The sequence below is a fragment of the Muntiacus reevesi genome, chromosome 2 (genome assembly GCF_963930625.1).
Source record: "Muntiacus reevesi chromosome 2, mMunRee1.1, whole genome shotgun sequence".
NCBI classification, from domain to species: Eukaryota; Metazoa; Chordata; class Mammalia; order Artiodactyla; family Cervidae; genus Muntiacus; species Muntiacus reevesi.
In genome coordinates this window covers 176851171-176873674 of record NC_089250.1, presented here as the reverse complement: position 1 = coordinate 176873674, position 22504 = coordinate 176851171, and the positions used below count along the sequence as shown (strand labels likewise).

The 22504-nt window shown below is 56.3% G+C and overlaps 1 protein-coding gene and 1 long non-coding RNA gene across 4 annotated transcripts in view; one reads left to right on the top strand and one right to left on the bottom strand.

The window, feature by feature from the left end:
* Positions 1–914: 914 nt before the first annotated feature.
* On the bottom strand, positions 915–4620 carry LOC136160281 (uncharacterized). The gene is made up of 2 exons (XR_010661594.1): positions 1660–4620; positions 915–1537 (listed from the first exon to the last, which is right to left on the bottom strand). It is a non-coding gene; the product is annotated as an uncharacterized lncRNA (long non-coding RNA).
* Positions 4621–6659: 2039 nt separating this feature from the next.
* Positions 6660–22504, top strand: part of TNRC18 (trinucleotide repeat containing 18) — an 81277-nt gene continuing 65432 nt past the window's right edge. For 2 of the 3 annotated variants that reach the window (XM_065923737.1, XM_065923735.1), the window contains exons 1-2: positions 6660–7034; positions 8931–9366. In XM_065923737.1, coding sequence (XP_065779809.1) covers positions 9180–9366 — 187 coding nt within the window. In that variant the 5' untranslated portion in view covers positions 6660–7034; positions 8931–9179. Of the gene's footprint in view, positions 7035–8145; positions 8614–8930; positions 9367–22504 lie in introns of those variants that run through there. The other variant, XM_065923736.1, reaches the window with a different exon arrangement.

The window sequence follows — 22504 nt, the reverse complement described above, 5'->3', positions numbered from 1 at the left end:
TCTCCCCCATCGCCCCGCGCCCCTGTGGGCCTGCCCTGCTTTCTGCACCTCGGGTTTCTGGTCTGTCATACGGGTCCGACAGCACCCATGTCAGAGGGCGGTCCAAGCCTGCACGGAGCAGAGGCTCACATCAGGAGGAATTTTCAGACGGAAAGAGAGGAAGCCCAAGCGTTCTGCTGTGGATGCAGGTGGGCTGGGCTGGGTGTGCAGGGGCCACGTGGGTCAGGGCGGTGGGCAGGGGCGGAGACGCCTCTGGGGGGCCAGGCTGCCCATGGAATTTACTCTGGAGCTCTCAGCATGCACAGGCCTGCCGGGCGGGGGTTCAGAAGCCCAAATGGACCTGCCAGCCGGCAGCAGGAGAAGAGGACCTGGAGGAGACGGGAGGGCGGCCCCTCGGGGGGCACTGACTCCCCACCGAGAAGTGCAGCGCCCCTCCCCTGGCACCCCCCTCCACAAGCACACAGGCTGCCAAGGCCTCCATTAGTCACCCTGGCCGCTGACATACATAAATCCCATTAGTCATAGGCGCACACAGAGGCTTGTGGAACACACCCAGGCACACCCAGACAAAGAAGGCCCCCACAGAGGCCTTGTCTGTGCCTCGTGTCCCTTCCCTGGGTGCCTAGAACAGTGCGGGGACCCTAGGCGCTCAATGGACACGTGGTCAGCTTCACCCTCCAAATACTGCCAGCCCCCCCCCCCGCAAATAACCACAGTTGTCCCATCCCCTGGGCACACTAGCACCCCAATAAGCGCCCCTGAATGCCCTTGGCCAGTCCCTCTTCTGCTCCTCTGCGGAGTGGGAGGGGGGCTCGGCTGGCACGCAGGGCCCCTCCCCATGCCTGTCCCCGACGGGTCTAGCAGAAGATCCAGTCCCCAAGGTCAGCAGAGCTCCTTAGCAGGCGGCCCCGGGCTGATTTATTGGCGGTTTATTTGGAGAAACACTATCGCTCTTAGATTCTGAGGGGGGGGGGGTGGGTAGAAAAAAAACACACGCTAGCGGTGGACTTTAACCTTGGGCTGAAACCGCAGCGCTTTGTTTTCGGAGGCGCTTCCTGGGGCGCCGTGGGGCTGGGGCTGGGGCCGGGGGAGGCGCGGCCGGAATGCGGCTTGGCCGCCTCTCCACTCCCAGGCTGCGTTCCCGCGGCCGAGGGGAGCGCTCAAATTCTTCTGGGCTCTGCCCGGAGGCCTCGGTCCCTTCACTTGTGCTTTTAGAAATTCTAGGAAGGAGCCGAAGCTCCCCAGGTGAGTATTTCGCAGCGAGGTTTCCAAACCCTCCGCCTCCGGCATCTTCCACGTGCCAGTCTGCTGTCGTGTCACTGGCTCAGGGTGGATCCCAGGAGGCACGGTGAGTGTGTGAGTGTGAGTGTGAGTGTGTGTGTGTGTGTGTGTGTGTGTGTGAATGCCTCCCCCTTTGGCGGCTGTCCCCACCAAAGTCCAGGAGGCTGTCCGGAGGCGGCTGTCCTGATGAAGAGCGCGCACTGCCTGCTTGTCGGCGGATGCAGGGCATTGGAGTGAAGGCCTGTTCCCCGCCCCTCTGGCAAAGAGACAGACAAAGCTGGTGACATTAAGCGTTATTATTGCAAATCCATCCCATCTGGATCAGTCCCTTTCTACCCGCCCCGCTCCTGCCTGGGGTGGAAAGACTGCCGCCCCTACCAGGCTGCCTCCAGCGCTGAACCTGCTTTCCCGCTGGTTCGCCTGTTTGCGACAAAGAGGGTGGCCGACGAGGGGGCCGAACTGGGTCCAGACAGGGGAAAAGCCCAGGTCCCAGCAAGGAGGAGATGGGGCTGGCAGGGAGGGAGACCAGAGGAGCCCCTCGCCTACAGACGAGCCGCCTGGAGACCCCGTTTGGTCCTCGATGCACACAAAAGTCCCCCTCCCCACACGGCGCACCCACGGAGCGCTCCAAGGGCCGAAGGGTGGCCCAGAATGGCCGCAGAGTCCGTGCTGGGAGGCTGAGTTCTGAGAAGTCACTCTGACCTAGCCGTCGCCCCTGGATGGCACGCGCAGAGCCTGAACTGGGTTCAGGCAGGTGGCGGCGCGTGCCCACCAGAGCCTCACCTCACCTTCTGAGTAGTAAGCGCGTGGCTGGGCGCCGCTAGCCCAGGGAGCGGTCAGGGGATGCCCAGGGTCCCGCGGCCACAGGGATGGAAGCTGGTGGTGCCCAGTGGACAAGGCTGTTCGTTCCCTCTCTCTGGCCAACAGGGAAATTTCTGACTTGACTCCCTGCTTCGTCTCGGGGGCCCCCCGCGCCCTGACCTGGAGGACAGGGTGTCCAGTGCAGTCCAGATGCCGGCCTCACCGGGAATACCGGCCCCGGCAGTGGGAAGGAGGCCCACCCCTGCGCCCAGATTTATGGCCCCTGCCGGCCCCCAACGCCGGAGACGGTCTCCGTCCCCTTAGAGTCGAACAGTCGAGTGGAAGACCCGACCCGGCCTGGCCTGGGGAAGAGGCTAGGGCTGGAGGCGGAGCCGAGCGCCGCAGGGATCCGCGGGACCCGGCCCGCCAGACGCTCCGGGGTCCCGGCTCTGTGTGCGATGCGGCCCGGCTCCTGCGGCTTTCCGGACTCCGGCGCCGCGCCCTTGGGCTTCCTGGCGAGTCGGGACTGATCTCTGTGGGGCTAGTCGAACCTCGGCTCGGCGCCGAGTGGTGACTGGGCCAGTCCCGGCAAGGGGATGGCGAGCCTGGCTTTCCCGGGAGGGGCCTCTCCAGGTTTTAGCAGCACCCGGGCCAGGAGCTCCCTGGTTGTCGGACCTGGAACCTGAAAACGGGCGCTTAAAAGACCGCGTCACGGCTTCCCAGGCGGGCAGCGGAGGCCGGCGAATTCCCGGGGTCCCCTTCACGGAGAGGCTGGTGGAGCGCGGGGGTTTCGGTCCCCGCTGCACAAGGCGGCTTGGAGCATGTGATGGAGGTGGCTTGGGTGTCTTCGCCTAGGAAACGATGGTTTCTTCTCGGGGGGTAGGGTGGGGAGAGGGGTCGGGGGAGAATGTCGTCCCTGCGGCCAGCCACACGAGGATTCCGGGGAGCGCAGGGTTTGACCCTGAACTGCGCAGGATTGCCCAAAAGCGCGGGACGCTGAGCCCGCGCCGCGACAAAGGCGCGGCCAGGGAGCGCTGAGTCCAAGGTTGGCCTGTCCTTTGGTTTTTAAAACAAAGCGAAAGAATTTTGTCAGTCGGGCTGCGTCCACGGAACTGGAGATCCGGGAACGTACAAAAGGCCTCGGCTCTGGCGGCCCCGGGGATGACCGCGGACAACAGCGCGGGCCTGGGCGGGTTCTCCGGGGACTGAGGTTTAGGTTTGCGAGGAGGTTCCCCGCTTCAGCCGATTTTCCGCCCAGCCAGTACAACACACACACACACACACACACACAATGCGTCAACACACTCTTTTTTTGGCCACGGATCCTGCCGAGTAAACACAAGTATGCGGGGGGGAGGGGTGGAAGATGGCGGCTGGACCCGGGAGCACTGCGGAGTCCGCGCGCTGCGACCCGATCCACGCGGGGCGCCCAGGCCCGGGTTTATGTTGAGTGTGGTCACCAGAGGGGGGAGCGTATTTTCCCAGACCGCGAGGGCCGGTCGGGGGTGCCCCTGAGGCCTCCTACGAGTGGGGGGGTTCTTGAAAGCAGCCAGGACTGCACCCACCTCTCCATTTGGGATCCGTCCCCCGCCCTTAAGATGGCTCCCGGCCGCCTGTTTACTCGGCGACTGCGGGCGGCTGGGCGCCGGCGGAGAGGGGCAAAGATCGGGGCGCACGCAGGTCGGCCCGGCCGGCCCGCACCCCCACCGCGCTGTACCTCGGAGACCCGGCACTGCCCGGCACCGTCTGTCCGGCGAGCCAGGAGGAGCCGCCGCCGCCGCCACCACCTCTGGGTTCCCAGGCCCCGCACCCGGGCAGCGCTGGCCAGGGGCTCTGCGGGCTGCCGGTATGCGCGGGGACGGCCGCACAAGGGGGGTGCAGCCCACAAAGGTCCGGGGTATGGGGAGGGAGGGGGCCTACGCTTGCCCCCCGAACCTCGGCCCTAATGAAATGCAGGCTTGGTTCGCCACGCCGACCAGGCGCACACTTGGAAAATGCAGACGCCATTGGCAAATCCAGGGCAAACGCACAATTTTTATTAGCAACTAAATGATTTATGGCACATATACCGCGCCGGCACAATTACGGCGTCTTGGAGCATCCAGGGGTGAAAACATTAAACATTTATAAAAATAGGCTTTTGTTTTTTTCCACCCCCGTAAGCCCTTTGTATTCCCCACCCCAACTCTCTCGACATTTTTTTTTTTTTTTTTTTTTTTTTGAGCTATATTAAAACAAAGAAAAACATTCCAGATCCCGGGCGGGGGTACTGGGATGGGGGATCGGTGTTTGGGGTCTGAATACTGAGCGATGGGGGTTTCAGGAGTGGGAGGGTTTACTAGGAACCCACAAAGGCCTCTGGATAAGACTGGAGACACTCGGCGCCCACCCGGGCTGCGCCCCCACGCAGGGCCCCTTCCCCGGCTTTGGCTTCCAGCAGCCTCGCGCAGTTCAGCTGCATTTACTTTACTTCTGCATCACCCCCCTCCCCCAAGGCACACAGCACAATACCTCCTTTCTCTAACCCCCTCTCCTCTCGGCCTGTGCTCCCGGCCGTCCCGGGGCTGCACCGGGAGCCTCCGGCCGCCCCTGAGACCTGCGTGCCCTGCTCCGCCACTCCTTCCCCTCGGCTCCGCTATTTTCGAGGCTTTCTTTCCTTCTCTCCCCTCCTCCCGCCGCCCCCCACCCCAGCAAGAGCTCCAGCTTCCAAAAGAGGGCAGCCTAGAAACCAGCGCAGGAGGCTCCAGGAAGGGCAACTTGAAACTGCCCTCAAGAGGCTGAACTTTTTTTCCCTAAAATTTATACTGGAATTAAATTAAGACACCCCCAGTTCGCTCTCCAAGCCTACCCCCTTCTTTTTCTAAAAGTGGAGTAAAGAAAATAGAACGAATGGGCGCGAACTAGCTCATTATACCCCTCCTCCAGAAAAGTTGCCTTAAAAATGGATTGGAAAAAAAAAAAAAAGGAACGATGCAAAAACGCTGAGTCCGCAGCGAGGGGCGAAAGAGCGGACTTCTCTTGTTTTAATTAAAATCTAATCACCGCGGTCGGTCTCTGAGGCAGGATCGGAAAGGATTTCTGCCCCTCCAAGCTTCCTTTCGAGGGTACGTAATGCCTAGCCGGGCACGGGTTCCTGCGGGGCCGCGCAGGGTGCGGGCGCCCAGGACGGCCCCTACGACCGCGTCCGCACTCCTCGCGCCTGCAGCCAAGTAGGTTGCCGCGGGCAGCTCCCGGCTACTCAACCCAGAAAGGATTTTGCTGAAAGCGCAAAATAAAAGTACAAAGTCTGGGGGATTGGGGCTCCCCTCCCCCTCCGGCCGCTGCGCCCAGCCAAGCACTTTTTGGGCTTGGCTGCTGCTTCCTCTGAGCTCAACAGATTTTTTTTTCCCGGTCTCGCCCTCCCTGGAGGGGGCGCGGCGGATGGAAGGCGAGAAGGCCCCCAGCCAAGAGGTTTTTAATATTACACTTTAATAGGTTTCAGAAGGCCCCGTGGAGAAATGCTAATAGGCTGAAATGTCAGAATCGAGAGGGAGTCAGTTCGCGCTCAGCCGATCTAATCCTTTTTTCTGCTCTGATTTTTTTTTTTTTTTTTTGGTCGGGGGGAGAGAGAAAGGGAGGGGAGCGCCCACGCAAAGCGAGTCTTTGGGGAGGGGCGCGAGGGAAAGCGCCGCAGCCCCGGCCGGGGCGAGCGGGGGGCGCGCCCTGGCCCGCGTTTCTATAGGAACCCCTTTTAGAAGATTAGAAACTCACCCGCTGCCCGCCGCCGCGGCCTCTCCAAAATATTAATCAGTAACCATCTGACACCGCGTTTCAGGGAGGAACCCGCAGACCAGGGCTAGGAAAACGGCCTTCTCGCCTGCCCATCCCACCCAACCGCGCAGTTCGGGGAGAGGGAATGAATCGCTGCTTTGTTTTAAAGCGAGGTGGGGGGAGGAGGGAAAAAGCCGCCCTTGTCCGTTTTGGCGTCTTCCACCGCGCGTTCTAGAAGGCGCGCCTCGGGGGAGGTGGGGAGTCGGGGGGCCCCGGGCGCGGGGCGCAGCCCGCCGGACCCCGGCCCTTGCCGGCTCGCTCGGCTTGTCACCTCCTCCCGCGAGCAGGAAGCTGACAGGCGGCCCATTAAACTGCGCCTTGCAAAGCCCAGGATTGCGGCGACAACCATCTTCCTCTATTCTGATCACTCAGCCCAGACGCTGGGGGAGGGGGGAGGAAAAGGGAGGAGGAGGAAAGGAGCGGGGGGAGTCCGAGCTGGTGGAGGGGGAGGGCTGCCTAGAAACGGCCCGGAAAAATTCTCACCACCAGTTTTGATCATTCAGCCCCGCCGAGGGGAGCCTGGAAACTGCTGGAGCCCCTTGGTCCGTAATTGGTTTTATAGGAATGGCCGAGGGCCAAGGTGTTTACATGCGCGTGATGGGCGGCGCGCGCGGCCAATGGGTGGCGGTCGGGGGCCGGCCTGCGGGGAGGCGGGCACCCGGGAACAATGCGTGTTTCTTCGCCCGAGAGTGTTCCCCTCCCCCAGTCGTCCCCTCCCCCCCGCTGTTTTTTTTTTTTTTTTTTTTTTAGATCCAGCGAGAGGAACTTGAAAGGGGGGTTGTGTAATGTACCTTTTCCAATCCCGGGCTGTATATGGAGATTTGGGATTCTTTAAACCAGCGCTACCTGGATTTTATTAAAAAGCGGGGAGCTCGGCGGGAGGAAAGCTGGCTTTTCCGGGGGCTGCGGGAGCCCGGCCGCGGGAGGGCGGAGGAGTTGGCGCGCCGAGCGCTCGGCCCGGGGAGCGGTTTTCTACCAAAAAAAGGAAAGGCGGGCAAAAAGTGTGAGGCGGCTGCGGGTAGCGAAGGGGAGCTGCGGCCGCGGGATGGCGGGCAGCACGGGCGCCTAGCCGCGCCGGGAGCCGGGGCCGCCACCAGAGTCAGCGTCGCCGGAGCCCGGATCTGGGAGCCCCGCCGCGCCAGGTACGCCGCCGGGCCGCCCGCCTGCCCCTGGCCGGGCACGATGGTCTCCAAACTTCTTCAGATGGCCCCCACCCCACCTCTCCCTCGGGGTGCGCCGGGGATTCCCGCAGCTCTCCAGCTCCGGAGAACAGAATCGGGGGGACCATGGCCGGCATGGTGGGGCGCCCCGGGAGGGGTGGGAGCGAGTCCCTGAACCCTGGGCACCCACCTGAGCCCCCAGCCCTGCTCTAGCCCGCCCAGCCCGGCCGAGGGGCGTCGGTTCCCTTCTCGGTTCCCGGCAGGCGGCGGGGGAGCCAGGGACGCCTAGACGTTTTCGATTATAGGCTGTTTTTAATTAAAAGCCGGAATTCAGCCATTTTAACTGCATTTAAGAGGGGGAGAAAAGTAGGGAGAACGCAGCAGATCCCGCAGATGGCCGAACCAGCTTCTCTGCCAGAGCAAGGGTGTTGCGGGGGGCTTCACCCCGACTTCCCCAAAGTGGGGCGCTGGGGTATGCCCCGAAGCGCTGGCTTTTAAAGGAAAGGTACACAAAGAACATTTTAAAAAAAGTCACGGAAAAGCTCATCGCCTCCTTAAGACATGTATCTTCGGATGTGGCGATCTTAGATTTTTTCCAAAGTAAACGCGGATCTGGTAACCAGAGCCTGATGGGAGGCAGCGAGGGAGGGAGCGGGTGTTTGTAACCAAAACCGGGTTAAAATAAGCACCCTTAGCAAACTTGGGGAGGGAGTCTGGAGAACCCCGGAGGGTTTGTGGCTGAGACGGTCTGCAGGTCCGGGGCCTGGGAGCCAGCCGGTCGCGGGGCGCAGGGCGGGCAGCCGTGAGCCCGGTGGCTTTGGCGAGATCGGCGGCTCTAGGAGCGTCCCAGCCTCTTGGAATCAGGAATCCGAGCTGCCGCGGGCAGACGGAGGGCGAGGGCAGGGTTGGCTCCTAGACCCCCCTCCCGCCCCCACGGGAATCGGCAAATCTTTTAAACAAACAGCTTTAAACTGGAACTACGGGGGGATTTGCCCAACGCTGGGGGAGGCGCCCCTCCGTCGGCCCGCGCCGCCAAGGTTTTCTTTGTAGGTTATTTTTGGGGTCGGGGGCAAGCTAGGGTAGAAGCGAGACCCCTGAATGCCTCCCTTCCTCTCTGATGCCCCCCAAATCTCCCGCGCCAGGCCACGTCCTAGGGCCGCAAGATTCCCAGGCCAGGGCGTTGGAAAATGAAACCAAAGCTTGTTTTGAAGGATTCTTTCCAGTGCTCAGGCGAGAATGCCACGTCTCCGGTCCTCGGACTTAGATTGTACGACTCCGTGGCCCGAGGGGGGTGGCGAGAGGGGGCGATGAATCTCTTTTAAAAATAAGAAACCCACTTAGTACCCTCTGTCGTGAAAAAAACTAATCCCGCGGCTTGGGGCGAGCTCAGGGAAGCCAAACTCAGAAAAGGAAGACAAGGGTCCCCAAAGATTAAATATTAAACTTTTCGGATCAGATAGTGACATAGTGTTTAGGGAGACATTTCGCACCGCTCACGGGAAGGTTTCACGGTGTGAAACCCTGGAGCATGTGACGCCCAGGAATCCAACACATTTCGGAGGTTTGTATTGAGGCGCTCCGGGCGCGGCCGAGGGGCCTTCCCCAGTTTCGGGAGCACCCGTGAGCGGCCGAAGCAGAGTCCGGGCTGGGCACTTTTTGAGCCGGGTGCGCAGAAGCCTGAAGCCGCGGAAGGAAGGAGCATGGAATTGAACTTTTTATGGAAAAGGGGCTCCTCCCGGTTTCATTTCTGGCCTCTTCGGTAGCCCCCAGTCCCGAACGTCAAGACGACTTTCTGAACTTGTTTTTTTTTCCCCCCTCCTTTTTCTTTTCTCCCCCGCTTCTTGTTTCTTCCGCGGCCCGTCTCCTCTCCCCGCCAAGACGCCTTGTGCGCCGCCTCGCGCCGCTCCGCCTGGCCGCCCGGAGGGGCCCCATCGCCGGCCGGCCGTGCGCCTCGGGCCGCCGGCCCGCAGCCGAGCGCAAGCCCCGCTGGCCGCCGCCGCCGCCATGCACGCCGCGGAGCCCCCGCCGCCCGAGGACTCTGGGACTACGCCGACGCCGAACTTTTAGGTCCCACTGAACGAGGCCCGCGGGCCGGGTGGGGGGCTGGCCGCGGCACTCCCGCGGAGGATGGATGGCCGAGACTTCGGGCCCCCGCGGTCCGTGCACGGCCCCCCGCCGCCGCTGCTGTCCGGCCTGGCCATGGACAGCCACCGCGTGGGCGCGGCCACGGCCGGACGCCTGCCCGCTTCAGGCTTGCCCGGCCCGCTGCCGCCCGGAAAGTACATGGCCGGCCTCAACCTGCACCCTCACCCGGGTAAGTGCCCTATGCAGTGCCCGCCCCCTCTTGTCCCCTCGGGATCCTGCGGGGGAGGCCGGCCCCGGGGGAGCTACCAGGTCTGTTCCCCCATCCCCGTGCTCGCACTGGGGATTCGGCCCCTCCTTCTCCCCCGACCGGTACACAGGGTGCACACGGGGTATGGGCAGGCCCAGGGGGTCTCTTCGCTCGGGGCAGAGGCCAGTCTGGAGGCCCTGACACACAGGGGCGCTGGACTCTGTAGCCTTCCCCAGCGCGTCCGGTTCTCCCGAGGCAGTCGAATTGGCCGAAATCGGAGCCCCCAGGGGCGATTCCAAACCCGGGGCTCCTGCAGTTGGAGCCTGGACTGGAGTTTTCAAAATCTGGGCGAGAAAAGAACAAACCCCGCTCCACACCCTTTGGAGACGTCTGCACCAGAGCTGCAATGCTTTTCTTGGCAAATGTCCTTACGGGCGCCGTGCGTCCGGGGCCTTAGCTTCTGGTCTCTCGTGTGGGGTCTCCAGCTAGTCCGGTCGCTTGGTGTGTGAGGGGTGTGGGTGGGCAAGAGAACAGAGACCCCCAACCCTGGGGCCTCGGCCTTCAGCGGGCGGGCCGGCTGCCCTTGAGAAGACCCCGCGTCCCCGGGGAACGGTGGCAGGAGCCGTACCCCGGGAAGAGGGCAGAAGGCGGGCCCTGGAGACCCCTTATTCTCCAGCAGCAAGGCCGGCGGCCCCGCCGCAGGGATGCAGACACTGGGCGGCCGCCATCCCGAAGCTCAGGACAGAAGCGGCGCGGGAGCCGATCGGCCCGGCACGATCCGCGGCGGGAACACCCTGGGTCTGATATGGAAGCGCGGGCGGAGAAGGCCCGCTGGATCCTGCCGTTTTCCCAGCGGGGCTGCCCAGGCTCGGTGGGGACCGCGCTGGAGAGGGGCAAGCCTGCCTTAGCCGCTGCGGTCTGGCAGGGGGACCTCAGACGCCGGGACCCCCAGACCTGCCTTCGGCCGCTGCAGGAAACCCAGCCCCTGCTCCCCCGCTGCCTTCAGCCTCTGTGCCTGGCGTCCCACGCTTCGGCTTTTAAATTAAAAAAACCCCACCTCTCCCACCACCAAGTGTAGTCTAGGACTCTTGTGAGTTCTCCAGGACCCCAGGACGCTCCCTTGGCCTTGGGGTCTTGGAAGGGACACCTGGGCCGCCGTGGCCCTGCCCCACCGACCCTGCCCACTCCGCAGCGCTCTATTTTTTTTTTTTTTTTTTTCTTTTTGCCTCTTTGATTTTTCTCTTGAAACTTTTCAGGAACCTGAGTTCCAGGGCTCGGCGGGACAAAGGGCCTTTGTGAGGCACCAGGCGGGGGAGGGGCGCGCGCGCGAAGATCCCTGTCTGCGGGGGGCGGGGGACGTGTGTGTGTGTGTGTGTGTGTGGGGGGGGGGGGGGCAAGGAACCGGGTCGTGGCCTTGGGGCGCGCGTGTCCCCCAAGAGCTGCCACAATGAGAGCCAGGGTTTTCTCCCAAGTGGTGCACTGCGGGCCAGGGAGGGGTGCCGGAGACCCTAGCCAGAGGAAGGGCCGGGGCTGCCCCCCTTTGCACGCGCCCCCCCAGAGGCCGCGGTCATTTTTGTGTCTGCGCTCCGGGGGTTGCTTGGCCCGGCCAGGGGAGGTGGCAGGGTGCTGGAATCAGACCACGGGGTCTTTCTGACGGGCGGGGCCTTTCCTCGCCTTCCGAGAGGCTTGGGAAAGGGCGCCGCAAGCCTCTGGTCTCCAGTCTGGGCCGGGCCTGGCAGCCGCCAAGTCTTTTAACCAGAAGCCGAGGGAAAATAGCCGCGGCTCCAGGGGGCCCCTGCGTGCGCGCACCAAGCCGGCGCGCTGAGCCCAACAGCAGCAGCAGCCAGACAGACCCATTGGGTGCCCATTAGGTAGATGGGGAGACTGAGGCACGGGGCGAAGTGGCTTGGTGAAGGGGCAGGCAGGACGGGGAAGTCCAGCGGGAGGTGGCTGCAGAGGCTTGTGCTGGCGCCTTGTACGTTAGGAGCGGCCTGAGTTCTGCGTGCTCCGCGGCTGAGGTCATGGAGGAAACAGTACGGCGCGGGAAGCGCGGCCCGGGCAGGGCGCGGAGGCCGCCGCTCAGGCCGCTGCGGCCGCGGAGGGAAGGGTGGCTGGCGCTGGTTCTCGCTCCCCGCACCGTCTCAGCACGGTGGCCGGTGGCCGTGCTGAGACCTAAGGACCCCAGGCCAACGCCCAGAGCAAACTCGGGGCTAATCCCATTAGCCAGGCGGTGGGGAGCGGCGCCCCATTCACTGTTTGGGGTGGGGCCGCATTACAAATTCCTCCACCGGGAACCGTCCCCGCCCTTCTTGCGGGGTGCAGGTGCTAAATTTTCTCTTTCAACGGGCATCACCTTCTTGGCTGTCGGCTCTCTAAGTCTCGCCAGAGTTATCTGCCTCATCTTTATTTGTTTATTTTTGTGCTGGGAAGCCTGGAGAGGCTGAGCTATTTGCCCGGGGTCACACAGCCGGAGAGGCCGAATTACCTCTGGACTCCTTGTGGGTGGGAACTCTGGGTGGATCCAGCTTTCCAAGGCAGGAGGGAGCTGGCCGAGTGGGGAGAGCTCAGAGCTGGAAGGGCCCCCTGGCTGGGGGGTGGTGGGGGTGGCTGGGACCCCATTCAGGCAGGTAGTGACAGGGGGGTTGTGGCGAGGGAGGGTCTTCAGAGAGGAGATGAAGTCTGGGTGGAGAGGGGTGACTCCTTGTTCTGCTCAAGAGGAGGTGAAATCAGGAATAGATGGGGCTTGGGATGAAGAGTCCCCAGTTCTCTTCCCAGTATCCTTGAGTACTGTGAGGTGTGTGAGCCCTGAAATGTTCACAGCAGTTGGTGAAATGGACAAGTAAGTGACAAACACCTGGTCGGCCAGCCCCTCTGCTCTGGGTTTGGGAGACCTGGATTCAGTCCTCCTCACCATTGCAATTAAAGAGCTGTTAGCAGGATTTTGTGTTTGGATGTTTATTTTCCCTGCCCCCACACCTGGGCCTGGCCCCTGGAGGCTATGTGAATGTGAAGGTAGGAACCCAGGATCAGGCCCTGCACTTTGGACTGACCGGTGGACAATAGCTGACTGTGGGCCTTCTCCAGGGTCTGATCAGCTCTATCTCTGAAATCCAGCCTGTCGGCCTACTGGGATTGATTTAAAAAGCTTAATCAGTGGGACTGGCTGGTGGAGTGATTCGATCCCCAAGATAAGGGAGATTTGCTGGGTGCATCCTCCTCTGGGCAGAGGCCCGAGGGAGGCCTGAGGGAGGTTCTAGAATCTGGAAGGGCCTCTGCAGCCCTCCCCTCCTCTCTGAGCCCCCCTGGTTCTTTAGCTCTCAACCTCACGCTTTCTTCTTTCCACACTTGTTCACTTGCTCTGCAGAGGGATTTCCAAGGGCCTCCTGCGTGCCAGGCACCGCTCCGGCCGTGGGGCTCCTCGGTGACCAAACACAGAAGTCTTTGCTGTCATTGGATCTCCCGTCTTAGTGTGCGGGGGCCAGGCAGTAAACATAAGTCAGCCAAGGAAGTCATTTTAATGAGAGATAGAGGCTGTGAAAGAAGGAAAATGCTGAGGGTCTCTTTTTGACCAGAGTGGTGACTGGCTGGAGCTCTGAGAATAGCTGGAGCTTGGTGGGGGTGCGGAATGGGAGGAGGGGAAGAGGAGGTGATGGGACCCTGCAGGTCCCTGAAGGCCAGTAATGAGGTCTTGGAATTTCAAACTGTGAGGAGTGAGAAGGCAGTGGAGGGTTTTAAATGGAGGGAGTGACTCAAGTTGAGGGACATTTTATGGCACCAGTCTGGACTCTTAACAAAACACGTCGTGGAAGGCAGGATGAAGGCTGCGGACTGTTCCTGGTTGGAGGGGACGAAAAACCGACAGCAGGAGGGCCCTGTGTGGCCCTCGATGGGATCTTGGATCAGGGAAGAAATTGCTCTAAAGGACATCACTGGGGCAATTGACGAAATTGGAATATGGACTGTAGATTAGCCGATAGCACCCAGTCAGGATCACGTTTCACGAAGTCGTACTGTGATTATGTAAGAGAGCGGCCTTGCTCTTCGGATGAGAAGCATTCAGGGGCAGGGGGTGTGAGGTCTGCAGCGTAGGCTCAGGAATGGCTCAGGAAGAGGAAAAAAAAAAAACCATCTAAAATGTTGAGATGTGGGAGACGACGATAAGTCAGATGACTTCAGATAACACGTTGGGTGAGAAAGCGGTTCATAGTTGCTGAACCTCAGGGAGGTCATAGGGCAGTTGGATTGTTTGTTTGCTGTACTAGTTCAGACTTTCCTTTGAAATTATTGCCAGGGAGTCGTTTAACAAAGTTAGTCTGGATTGCTGGAGACTGGTAGACCGGAGAGAAGCTGGGAACTTGTCAGTGATGAGGAGGCTATCAGGACGATGATGGAGACCCAGGAGGGGGGCTGGAGGGGAGGGCTGGGGTGTGATGCCTGGGGAAGGTGGGGCCTCGGAGGTAGATGTGGAGGGGCTGATAAGGACGACAACAAACAGGGGTTTTTGCTCAGTGCAGCTTTTGCAGGAATGGGGAGGAGCGGATTTGAGGAGATGGCAGTGATGGAGCATTCTTGATTTGAATGTGGCCAGGTCGGTTGCTCTTGGCTCCTGGCGTGGACCGGTCTGCAGTCTGATCTTACTGACCTGCCACCAGGTCCCTTAACACTTGCCTTTGGTCACATGGGGTCCTGTCATGAACCTACCCTGTCCTTCGCTTCCCAGCCCAACTTTGGAGGGTATAGGCCTTAGGCCTGCCCAGGGGCTTGGGGGTGGGGTTGGGCCCTGACCAGTGGTCAGCCTTGGCCCCCCAGGGCTAGGGTCCTTGCCGCACCAGCTGCCCGCAGAGGCCTGGCATTTGACTTTAGAGGAAGTCAAGGCCATTTAGTGGGGATCATAAAAGCTTACTACCACTGCAGGCTACGAATGCATTCACCATCTGCATCCCAGGTAATGAAGAGATGGACCCTCAGCCCAGAGTGAAAAACCTGCTTTGCACACTGTCATGAATAATTGTGTATGGTCTGGGTCTCCATACACCAGCTGGGGCTCTGCAATCTCCAGATAACTGCTGAAGGCTGGAGGGCCTAGGGACCGAGGTTGGATTGCTGGAGTTTTGGTGTTTTCCTCCTCCCCTTGCTGGGTGATGACTCTAAGCCTCGGTTTTCTTATCTAGGAAATGGGTTCATTTAGTGGCTCTGAAGTGTCTAGCACACAAATAGCCCTCTGCTTCTAGAAGTGGCAGTAAAAGTGATTGCTGTAATTAGAATGTCATTCACCAGTGAAACGCCGACTCTAGTCTGGTCCTCCCCCAGGGCCTCTAGGGTGTTGTTGGCCCCTCTGGATGGTCCACAGGCTGCTTAGACTCCAGGGTCCCAACTGAAACACATCATTTTTATTATTCTTCTTTTTGGGTGTAGTTAACATTCTGTAAAATGCTTCTGTCTCCAATAGTCAGTACTTGTCCTTTCACAAATCCTACAAATGGGTGTGTAGAACACACCCACCTCACCACCAGCCAGCTCAAGGTCAAGACATTTCCTATATCCAGAGGCTCTTCCAGTCACTCTCCACTCCCACCCCCAGACTCATTTCTGTACCTTAGTTTTTTTTGCCCGTGTCTGAACTTTCTGTAAATGGAATTGTGCAACCTGTCATCTTTGATCTCTGGCTGTTTTCACTCATGCTGGGTGTGTCAGATTCGCCCGTATCTGCGGCGTGAAGCAGTCATTGATTTCTGCTTGTTGTATAGTATTCACTCACACCTCTGCTGATGGACGTTTAGGTTTGTTTGCAGTATTTACTATGAATAGTGCTGGTATGAGCATGGCCTTTTGGCCCATATCGGTGCACATTTCTTTGGATATATATGTGTGTGTGTGTGTATGTGTGTATTATCTAGAACTGTAATTGGTGAGTCACAGAGTGTGTGTAACTTCAGCTTTTGTATCCGTGAGCTTTCCAATGGTTGCACTGTTGTACGATCCATTCCCTGTCTTGCCAGCCGGTGAGATTGTCAGTAGCTTTAAATTCTATTCATTCCGGTGACTCAGTAGTAGTGTCTAATTGTGCATGCATCTTAATTTTTTTTTTTTTCTGTATTTGTATTGAGGAATACTTTGCATCTTATGAAATTCACCCAGTAAAAGTGTATACTTCTGCATTATGCTTGGTATAAACTTTAGAGTAAAGGTTAGGTATCATTTGAAAAGTCAGATGGGGCACTTCCGTGGTGGGCCAGTGGTTTAGACTTTGTGCTCCCAACGCAGGAGGCCCGGGTTTGATCCGTGGTCAGGGAACTAAGATCATGTGTGCTGCAACTAGAAAGATCCCTCATGCCCCAGAAAAGATCAGAGATCCTGAGTGCTGCAGTTAAGACCTAGTGCAGCCAAATAAATAAATATTAAAGAAAGAAAATATCATATAGTGTTGTTAGGATTATAAAGAAAACCATCGATCTCTTGCCTCCTGCCTCCCATTCCTGGTGCCCCCTTTTAATTCTCTTGGCTATTTCTTTTGGCCTTTTCATCCATATTTCTGTGTAATAACCTTCTACTGCTGGTTATTTTTTAGAGTTTTTGAGATTCTTTACTGACTCCTATGGAAGATGAGGATTTTGTGTAGACTGTCCAAGTTTCTTTTCTGACTCCCATTTATTAATATTAGCATGAGACCAAAGGCAAGTTTCTTTGCCTCTCCTACCTTGGTTTTCTCATCTGTAAAATGAGGATAATAATGGTATCCACATCATGAATCGTTAATACGTGTAAAGCATTAGAACAGTACCTGGGAAATAATAAGCACTTAGTAAATGTTTATTGTTTTGTTGCCTCACCGTCTCCCCTGCCTCCATCTCCACTTCCTTTCTCCTCCCAGTATTTGTGAAATACAATTTTGTTTAAACCAGTTTTATTATTCCCGCTTCGGGTTTGTAAATATTGTTGATATTTGAGTCAAGTGGTATGATAAAATTCATTTCTTATTTCCTTGAGTTATTAACTGCATCCCCACCCCCACACCCACCCCCACCCCCCATCTGCAGAGCTTTCTTGGAATCTCTGCCTCCTCATTTCTTGGCATACTTTTCATTTGGTTAGATCTGTTGGATGAACCACCTCTTTCTTCTCTTGGGATTTCCTTTCTGCACTTTTTCTTCCTGCTCTAGTCTGGTTTGCCTGGTGCTTAGGTCTCTTCAAACTCACTGTCCCTTTGTGCTGTGTTGCATCTCCTGTTTCCTGATTTTCATTCCTCCCTTTTTTTCTGCTTTACTTCCTTGTTTTGCTGGAGCATACCTTGCAGTAGCATTCTATGAAAGGGTACACGGAAGGCACATTTTATTGAGGCCTCGTATACCTGAAAACGTCTTTACTCTACCTTCACGCTTGACTGGCAGTTTGGAAATTATTTGAAGGAATTACAATGCCACCTCCTAAATTCCAGTGCAGCTCTTTGAGGGTGTGATGTTATTTTGATTCTTGTTCTTTGTATGTGAACTTTCAGTCTTCCCTTTTACAAGTACTTAGAATCTTTTAGAACCACATAATAGTCAAGCACATGAGCTCCAGACTTCCCTGGTGATCCCCAATGCAGGGGGTCTGGGTTCGATCCCTGGTTTGGGGACTAGATCTTGCACGGCACAATGAAGTTCAAAGATTCTGGTAACTAAGACCCGGAGCAGCCACATAAATAAAATATTTTAGAAAATGTACATCTTAAAAAAAAAAGCAAGCAATGCTAACAAGCTGATGGGCCTGGGATCCAAGTGTGGGACTCGTTGACCTTTGGGGAACTTTCTTACGGAGTCTGCAGGTCCTTGCTGTCTTTCTCTGTCTCTCAGGCAGGAGCCCTAACTGGCTGCAGGGAATTGAACACTGGCCGCCCCTCTTCCAAGAACTGAGTGTACATTTTAAGGATGAAGAGTTGTACTCTGGTTGCGTTTGTGTTTTGATCCCCACACCAGCCCTGAGAATCTAGCCAAGCCCCTCAAGGGCTCCCTAGTGATCAACATGTTCTCTTTTTAAACTTTGTTACTGTTATTTTTGTGACCTTCCAGCATTCTGGAGGGGATTTTTTTTTTTTTTTGGAGGTGGGAGCGTTGTGCTGTGCCGCTTGAAGGGTCTCGGTTCCCCAACCTGATACTGAATCCCTGCCTCCTGCTGGGGAAGCGCGGGAGTCCTGACCCCTGGACGGCCAGGGAAGAGCCTGGGACAGAATTTGTCCTGCTCGGTCTCCGTGGGAGCCAGCCCCCGTCCTCCTGGGTGCCCAAGAGACCCTGTCCCTCTCTGTCTCCGCCGTCCCCGCTGGGACAGACGCCCCCACGGTTCCTAGAATGCCCTCCCTCCGTCCCTGCCTCTACTTCCTCTCGGCTGGGACCTCGGCTGGGGGGGAAGAGAAATCAATGGGGAAATCCTCTGTAATTGCTTTCGAATTGGGAACGTCTGGAGCCCTGGGGCGAGGCCGGGCTGGATATATTTGCATATCACTGGCCGGGCTGAGGCCCCGACCCCTCGGCTGCCCGGGGACTCCGTTATTTAGATTTGAGCCTCTACTTTGGGCGTGTGGTGGGTTCTGGGTTGGGGGAGGGGCTGGGGTTCCACCCAGATCGCCCTTCTCTTGCTGGGGAGGGGCTGGGAGGTCTTGAGCGACTAAAAGGTGCCTTTTGGGATCTGACCTTCCGGGGGTCCTGGCAGGCTCCAGCTGGAGGGGAGGGAGGCTGGATCGGGGAGCTGGATGAATAAAGCCCCTCCTGCCTCCCTCGGACCAGCCCTCAGGCCCAGCCAGACCCCTCCCCACCTAGAGGGGGCGGGGCAGGTTGATCTCCTGGCTTGTAAGCCTCTGCTTAGATTAGAGGAGAAATACGGTTCTCAGCCAGTTACCGTAGGGATGGGAGCCTGGGGACGTCGGCCGTGGCCACGGGTCCTGTGGGCCAGTCACAGCGGCAAGAACGTACAGGGTAAGTCCCCCCCACCCTCTCGCTCTGACCCCCAGCCTTGCTGGTCTGTCTGGGGTCACCGTCCTCCGGGAAAGGGGAGTGACGCCAAATAGAGGAGACAGGCATGGCCCAAGTCACAGATTCCTTCCTTTCCTGCCTGCCCTTCATTTACTTATTTTTAATTTCATTTTTAAAAGGGGAGAGCTTTGCATGATTATTATTAGCCACACTGCACACCTTGCGGAATCTCAGTTTCCCGACCCAGGATTGAACCCAGGCCGTGGCAGTGAAAGCCTTGAGTCGCTAGTCCACAGGGGAACTCCCCGTTTCACTTTGAAGGAAAGTTAGGTTCAGAGAGGTTGTGTCACCTCCCCAAGGTCACACAGCCAGGAAATGTGGGATCTAGGGGCCAGACCTGAGCTCTCTGGCAAGAGAGCCAGGGGCTTAGCAGAGGTGAAAGTGAAAGTGAAGTCGCTCAGTTGTGTCTGACTCTTTGTGATCCCATGGACTGTAGTCCACCAGGCTCCTCCGTCCACGGGATTCTTCAGGCAAGAATACTGGAGTGGGTTTCCATTTCCTTCTCCAGGGGATCTTCCCGACCCAGGGATTGAACCCGGGTCTCCTGCATTGCAGGCAGACGCTTTAACCTCTGGACCACCAGGGTAGCAGAGGTAGTGGGTATGAAAAAAAATTTTTCTTTCACTTCCCCTTTTCCTTTCGGGGCTCATTTTTATTTATTTGTTTGCTTTGGATTTTGCAAGTTCTGTCCATGTCAGAGTTTCATGGAAATTACTCAGAAAGTAGCACGTTGCACACTTGTGTTCAGATCTGCCCTCTGCCCTCAATTTTTTAAAGGATATTTTTTATTGGGGCTTAAGGGACACACAGAAATAAGCAGGGATCATAAATGTACAGTTCAGTTAGTTTTTTCACCAACGGAAACAGGGTTAAGAAAGAAACCCAGGCGTCCTGTCCCAAGGTGACCCTTACTGTGGCTGAAACTGGTGCCCTTCACGTTTGTGGAAGCATATAGTGTGTTCTCTTCCCTGTGAGGTCATGAGCTTTATCTTGTTCTGGTTGCTATAGTGGCTTCTCTCGCTGAACGGGTTCCCTCCTATGACATTGTCACAGTTTATCCAGCTCATTGTTGGAATTTGGGTTATTTCCCAGTTTTGGTGATTACTAGTGGGGAAGATCTCTGAATTCCAACTTGCAATCTTTTCTCTACATACCTGCGAGGGCATTGCTGGGTCAGAAAGGTGTCTAGAGTCTGCTAAACTCTTTGAGAGCAGTTGCACTAATAATTTATGTCCCCTCTGGTTGTGTATTTTTCATATTGTCCATTTTAACTTTTCTGACATGTTAACCCTTCCGGTGGGTGTGTAGAAGTTTTCATTCACACTTTTTCCATGGTTTAAGAGGCTGAGTACCTTGTTGAGGATTTATTGGTAACTCAGACATACTTATTTGCCATTCTTTTGTTGAATCTTGCCAGTTTTTACATTGAGTTGTCTGTCTTTTGCTTATTGATTTGCAGGTGCTCTTTATATATACAAGCCCTTCCTTGGGGGCAACAGGTCTTTTTTTTTTTTTTTTTTTAATGTGGACAATTTTTAAAGTCTTTATGGAATTTGTTATAATAATTGCTTCTGTTTTATGTCCTGGTTTTTTGAGCACGAGGCATGTGGGATCTCAGTTTCCCAACCAGGGGTCGAACCTGCACCCCCTGCATTGGAGGCAAAGTCTTAACCACTGGACCACAGGGGAAATCCCCAGGGCACAGGTCTTTTTCCACGAGGTGGTTCACGTTTTCATCCTTCCAATAGTGTGACGTGACGAATAGATGTTCCTCATTTTCATAGACTTCAGTATATCGGTCTTCCCTTCATGGTCAGTGCTTTCTCTGGGGTCTTTGAGAAAGCCTTGGCTGCCCTTTATCCACGAAGGAGTTGTCCCGTGTTTTCTTCTGGAAGCTTGTGCCTTTCCTGCGTGGCTCTGCCGTGCTCCTGGAGTGGGTTTTTATGTATGGTGTGGAGGGGGTCGGGATTCATGGCTTTTCCCAGATGGGTGGCCAAGGGGCCTGGCCGTATTTATCGAAAAGACCATCTTTCTCCACCTCGTGTGCTGGGGGGCCTTTTTCCGGTCCCCTAGTCCCATTTGTCCCTACCCACATGCCCACGCCATGACGGCTGCATTGTTGGCATCTGATAACCTACGTCTCCACGGGGTCGCAGAGTGGGACTCGACTGAGCGAATGAACAAGAGCAGAAACCGAAATCCTCCCGCCTTTTCCTTCATCCGGAAGGCAGCGTTGCCTTCTTGACTTTGTCTCTGTATCACTTGCTCTTTTAACTGGTAAAGTACATAGAACATACGCTTAGCATTCTAACCATTTTTACGTGGACGGTTCAGTGGCATTAAGGGCTTTCACACTGTTGCATGACCGTCACCCCATCCATCTCCAGGACATTCCCTTCCCAAATGGAAACTCTCTCCCCTGTAAACGCTAACTCCCAGTCCCCCTCCCCCAGCACCTGGCACCCACCCTTCTACTGCCTGTCTCCATGAATTTGACTCCTCCAGGGACCTCCTAGATGTGCAATCATTGTAACAATATTTGTTCTTCAGTGCCTGACTGATTTATTTCACTTAGCATCCTGTCTTCAGGGTTCATCCACATTGGGTCAGGTGTCAGAATTTCCTTTGTTTTTAAGGCTGAATAAAGATAGACCACATTAAAAAATTTTTTTTATCTGATATACCCTTGGGTTGCTTCCACCTTTTGGCTGTTGTAAGAATAATGTTCCTATGAACATGGGTATGCCGGAATCTCTACAAATTTTCACCCTGCTTTCAATTTCTATGTCATTTTAGAGACAGGTGTTCAGTTTCCATCCTTCCCCACCCAGCACACCCCTCTGCCCCACTGAGGTTTGGATTGGGATTGCTTTACATCTCTGGGTCAGTTTGGCTGCAGTGGGCATTCTCAGGAGGGGCCCCTGGAAATGGGTCCGGGCTTTTGATAATCTGATTTATTTCCAAAAGCTGAGGATGTTGGCTCCCTCCTTACTCCCCCTGGGTTGCTCATCTCTACCCCCACCCTCCCCACAACTGAACCAAAAATATGCTGATTTGGTAGATAAATATGATGTCATCCTGTCTCGATAGCGATGCCTTTACCTGAATTCTGATGTTATTTACTGTTCTTCATCTGTGACTTGCTCGGTGTTTTTACTGAATGATAAGGCTTTTTCTTTATAAGACAGAGCATTAACCCCTTCTCCCGCCTAGATATTCCAGAAGTCTCTTGGGTGAATGGGAGTCTGAAGGTCATTTTATCCGGAGGGTCCTCAAACTATTTTCCACCGCTGTCATAGAAACGGCTAAGTCACATGTCCATGCTCTGGGCTAGAACGGGCTCTTTTTTTCAGATGATAACCCTGATCTGATCAGGCTTATGAGATGTTCTGATAGCCTTTGGTGACATCTTTAAGGGATGTAGTTTCCTTTGCTAGGCCAAAACCTTTTAAGATAGGAAGGGGAAAAAAGAAACATGTTTGTTCTGTGTTTGGTTGGGGAGGGTTCTTGAGTAAAAAGATGAAAACAGGGTCTTGATTCTGGGTGGTGTGGCTGAGTGGAAAAGTGTAGATTTTGGGGTCAGAGCCTATTTCTTCCTCTATAAAAGGGATAAGAATCCACCCCCCCCCGCCCAGAGTTGATGGTGGGGCTGGGGGGGGGGTGGCTGAGAGACAGAATCAAATGAAGGGTGGAAACTGTCCTCTGGCTGTAAAGTGGGGCCCGAGAAAGTCTCCTCTTCGTCCTTCATTCAGTCCTAGCTGATCATGACCTTGCCCCCCCCTTCCATCCATAAATATTAATTGAGCACCTACTGTGTACAGTGGGGGGTCCAGGAGGGGGGTTCCGGGGATGGAGTAAACCTTCACTGTGATGCATGGGTCTGCAGACTGCAGCCAAATCCAGCCCATCTCCTGGTTTTTGTAAATAAAGTTTTATTGGGACAAAGCCCAGTCCTTTTAAGTATTGTCAGGCAGGCAGAATAGGCCTGCAATGCCTGAAGAAGTTTTTGTTATCTGGCCCTTTCAAGAAAAAGCCTGCCAACTCCTGTTCCAGTGGGTGGAGAGGGACAATATACAAGGAACTACAGTAAAGAAGGAACTAGCATGGATATGGTC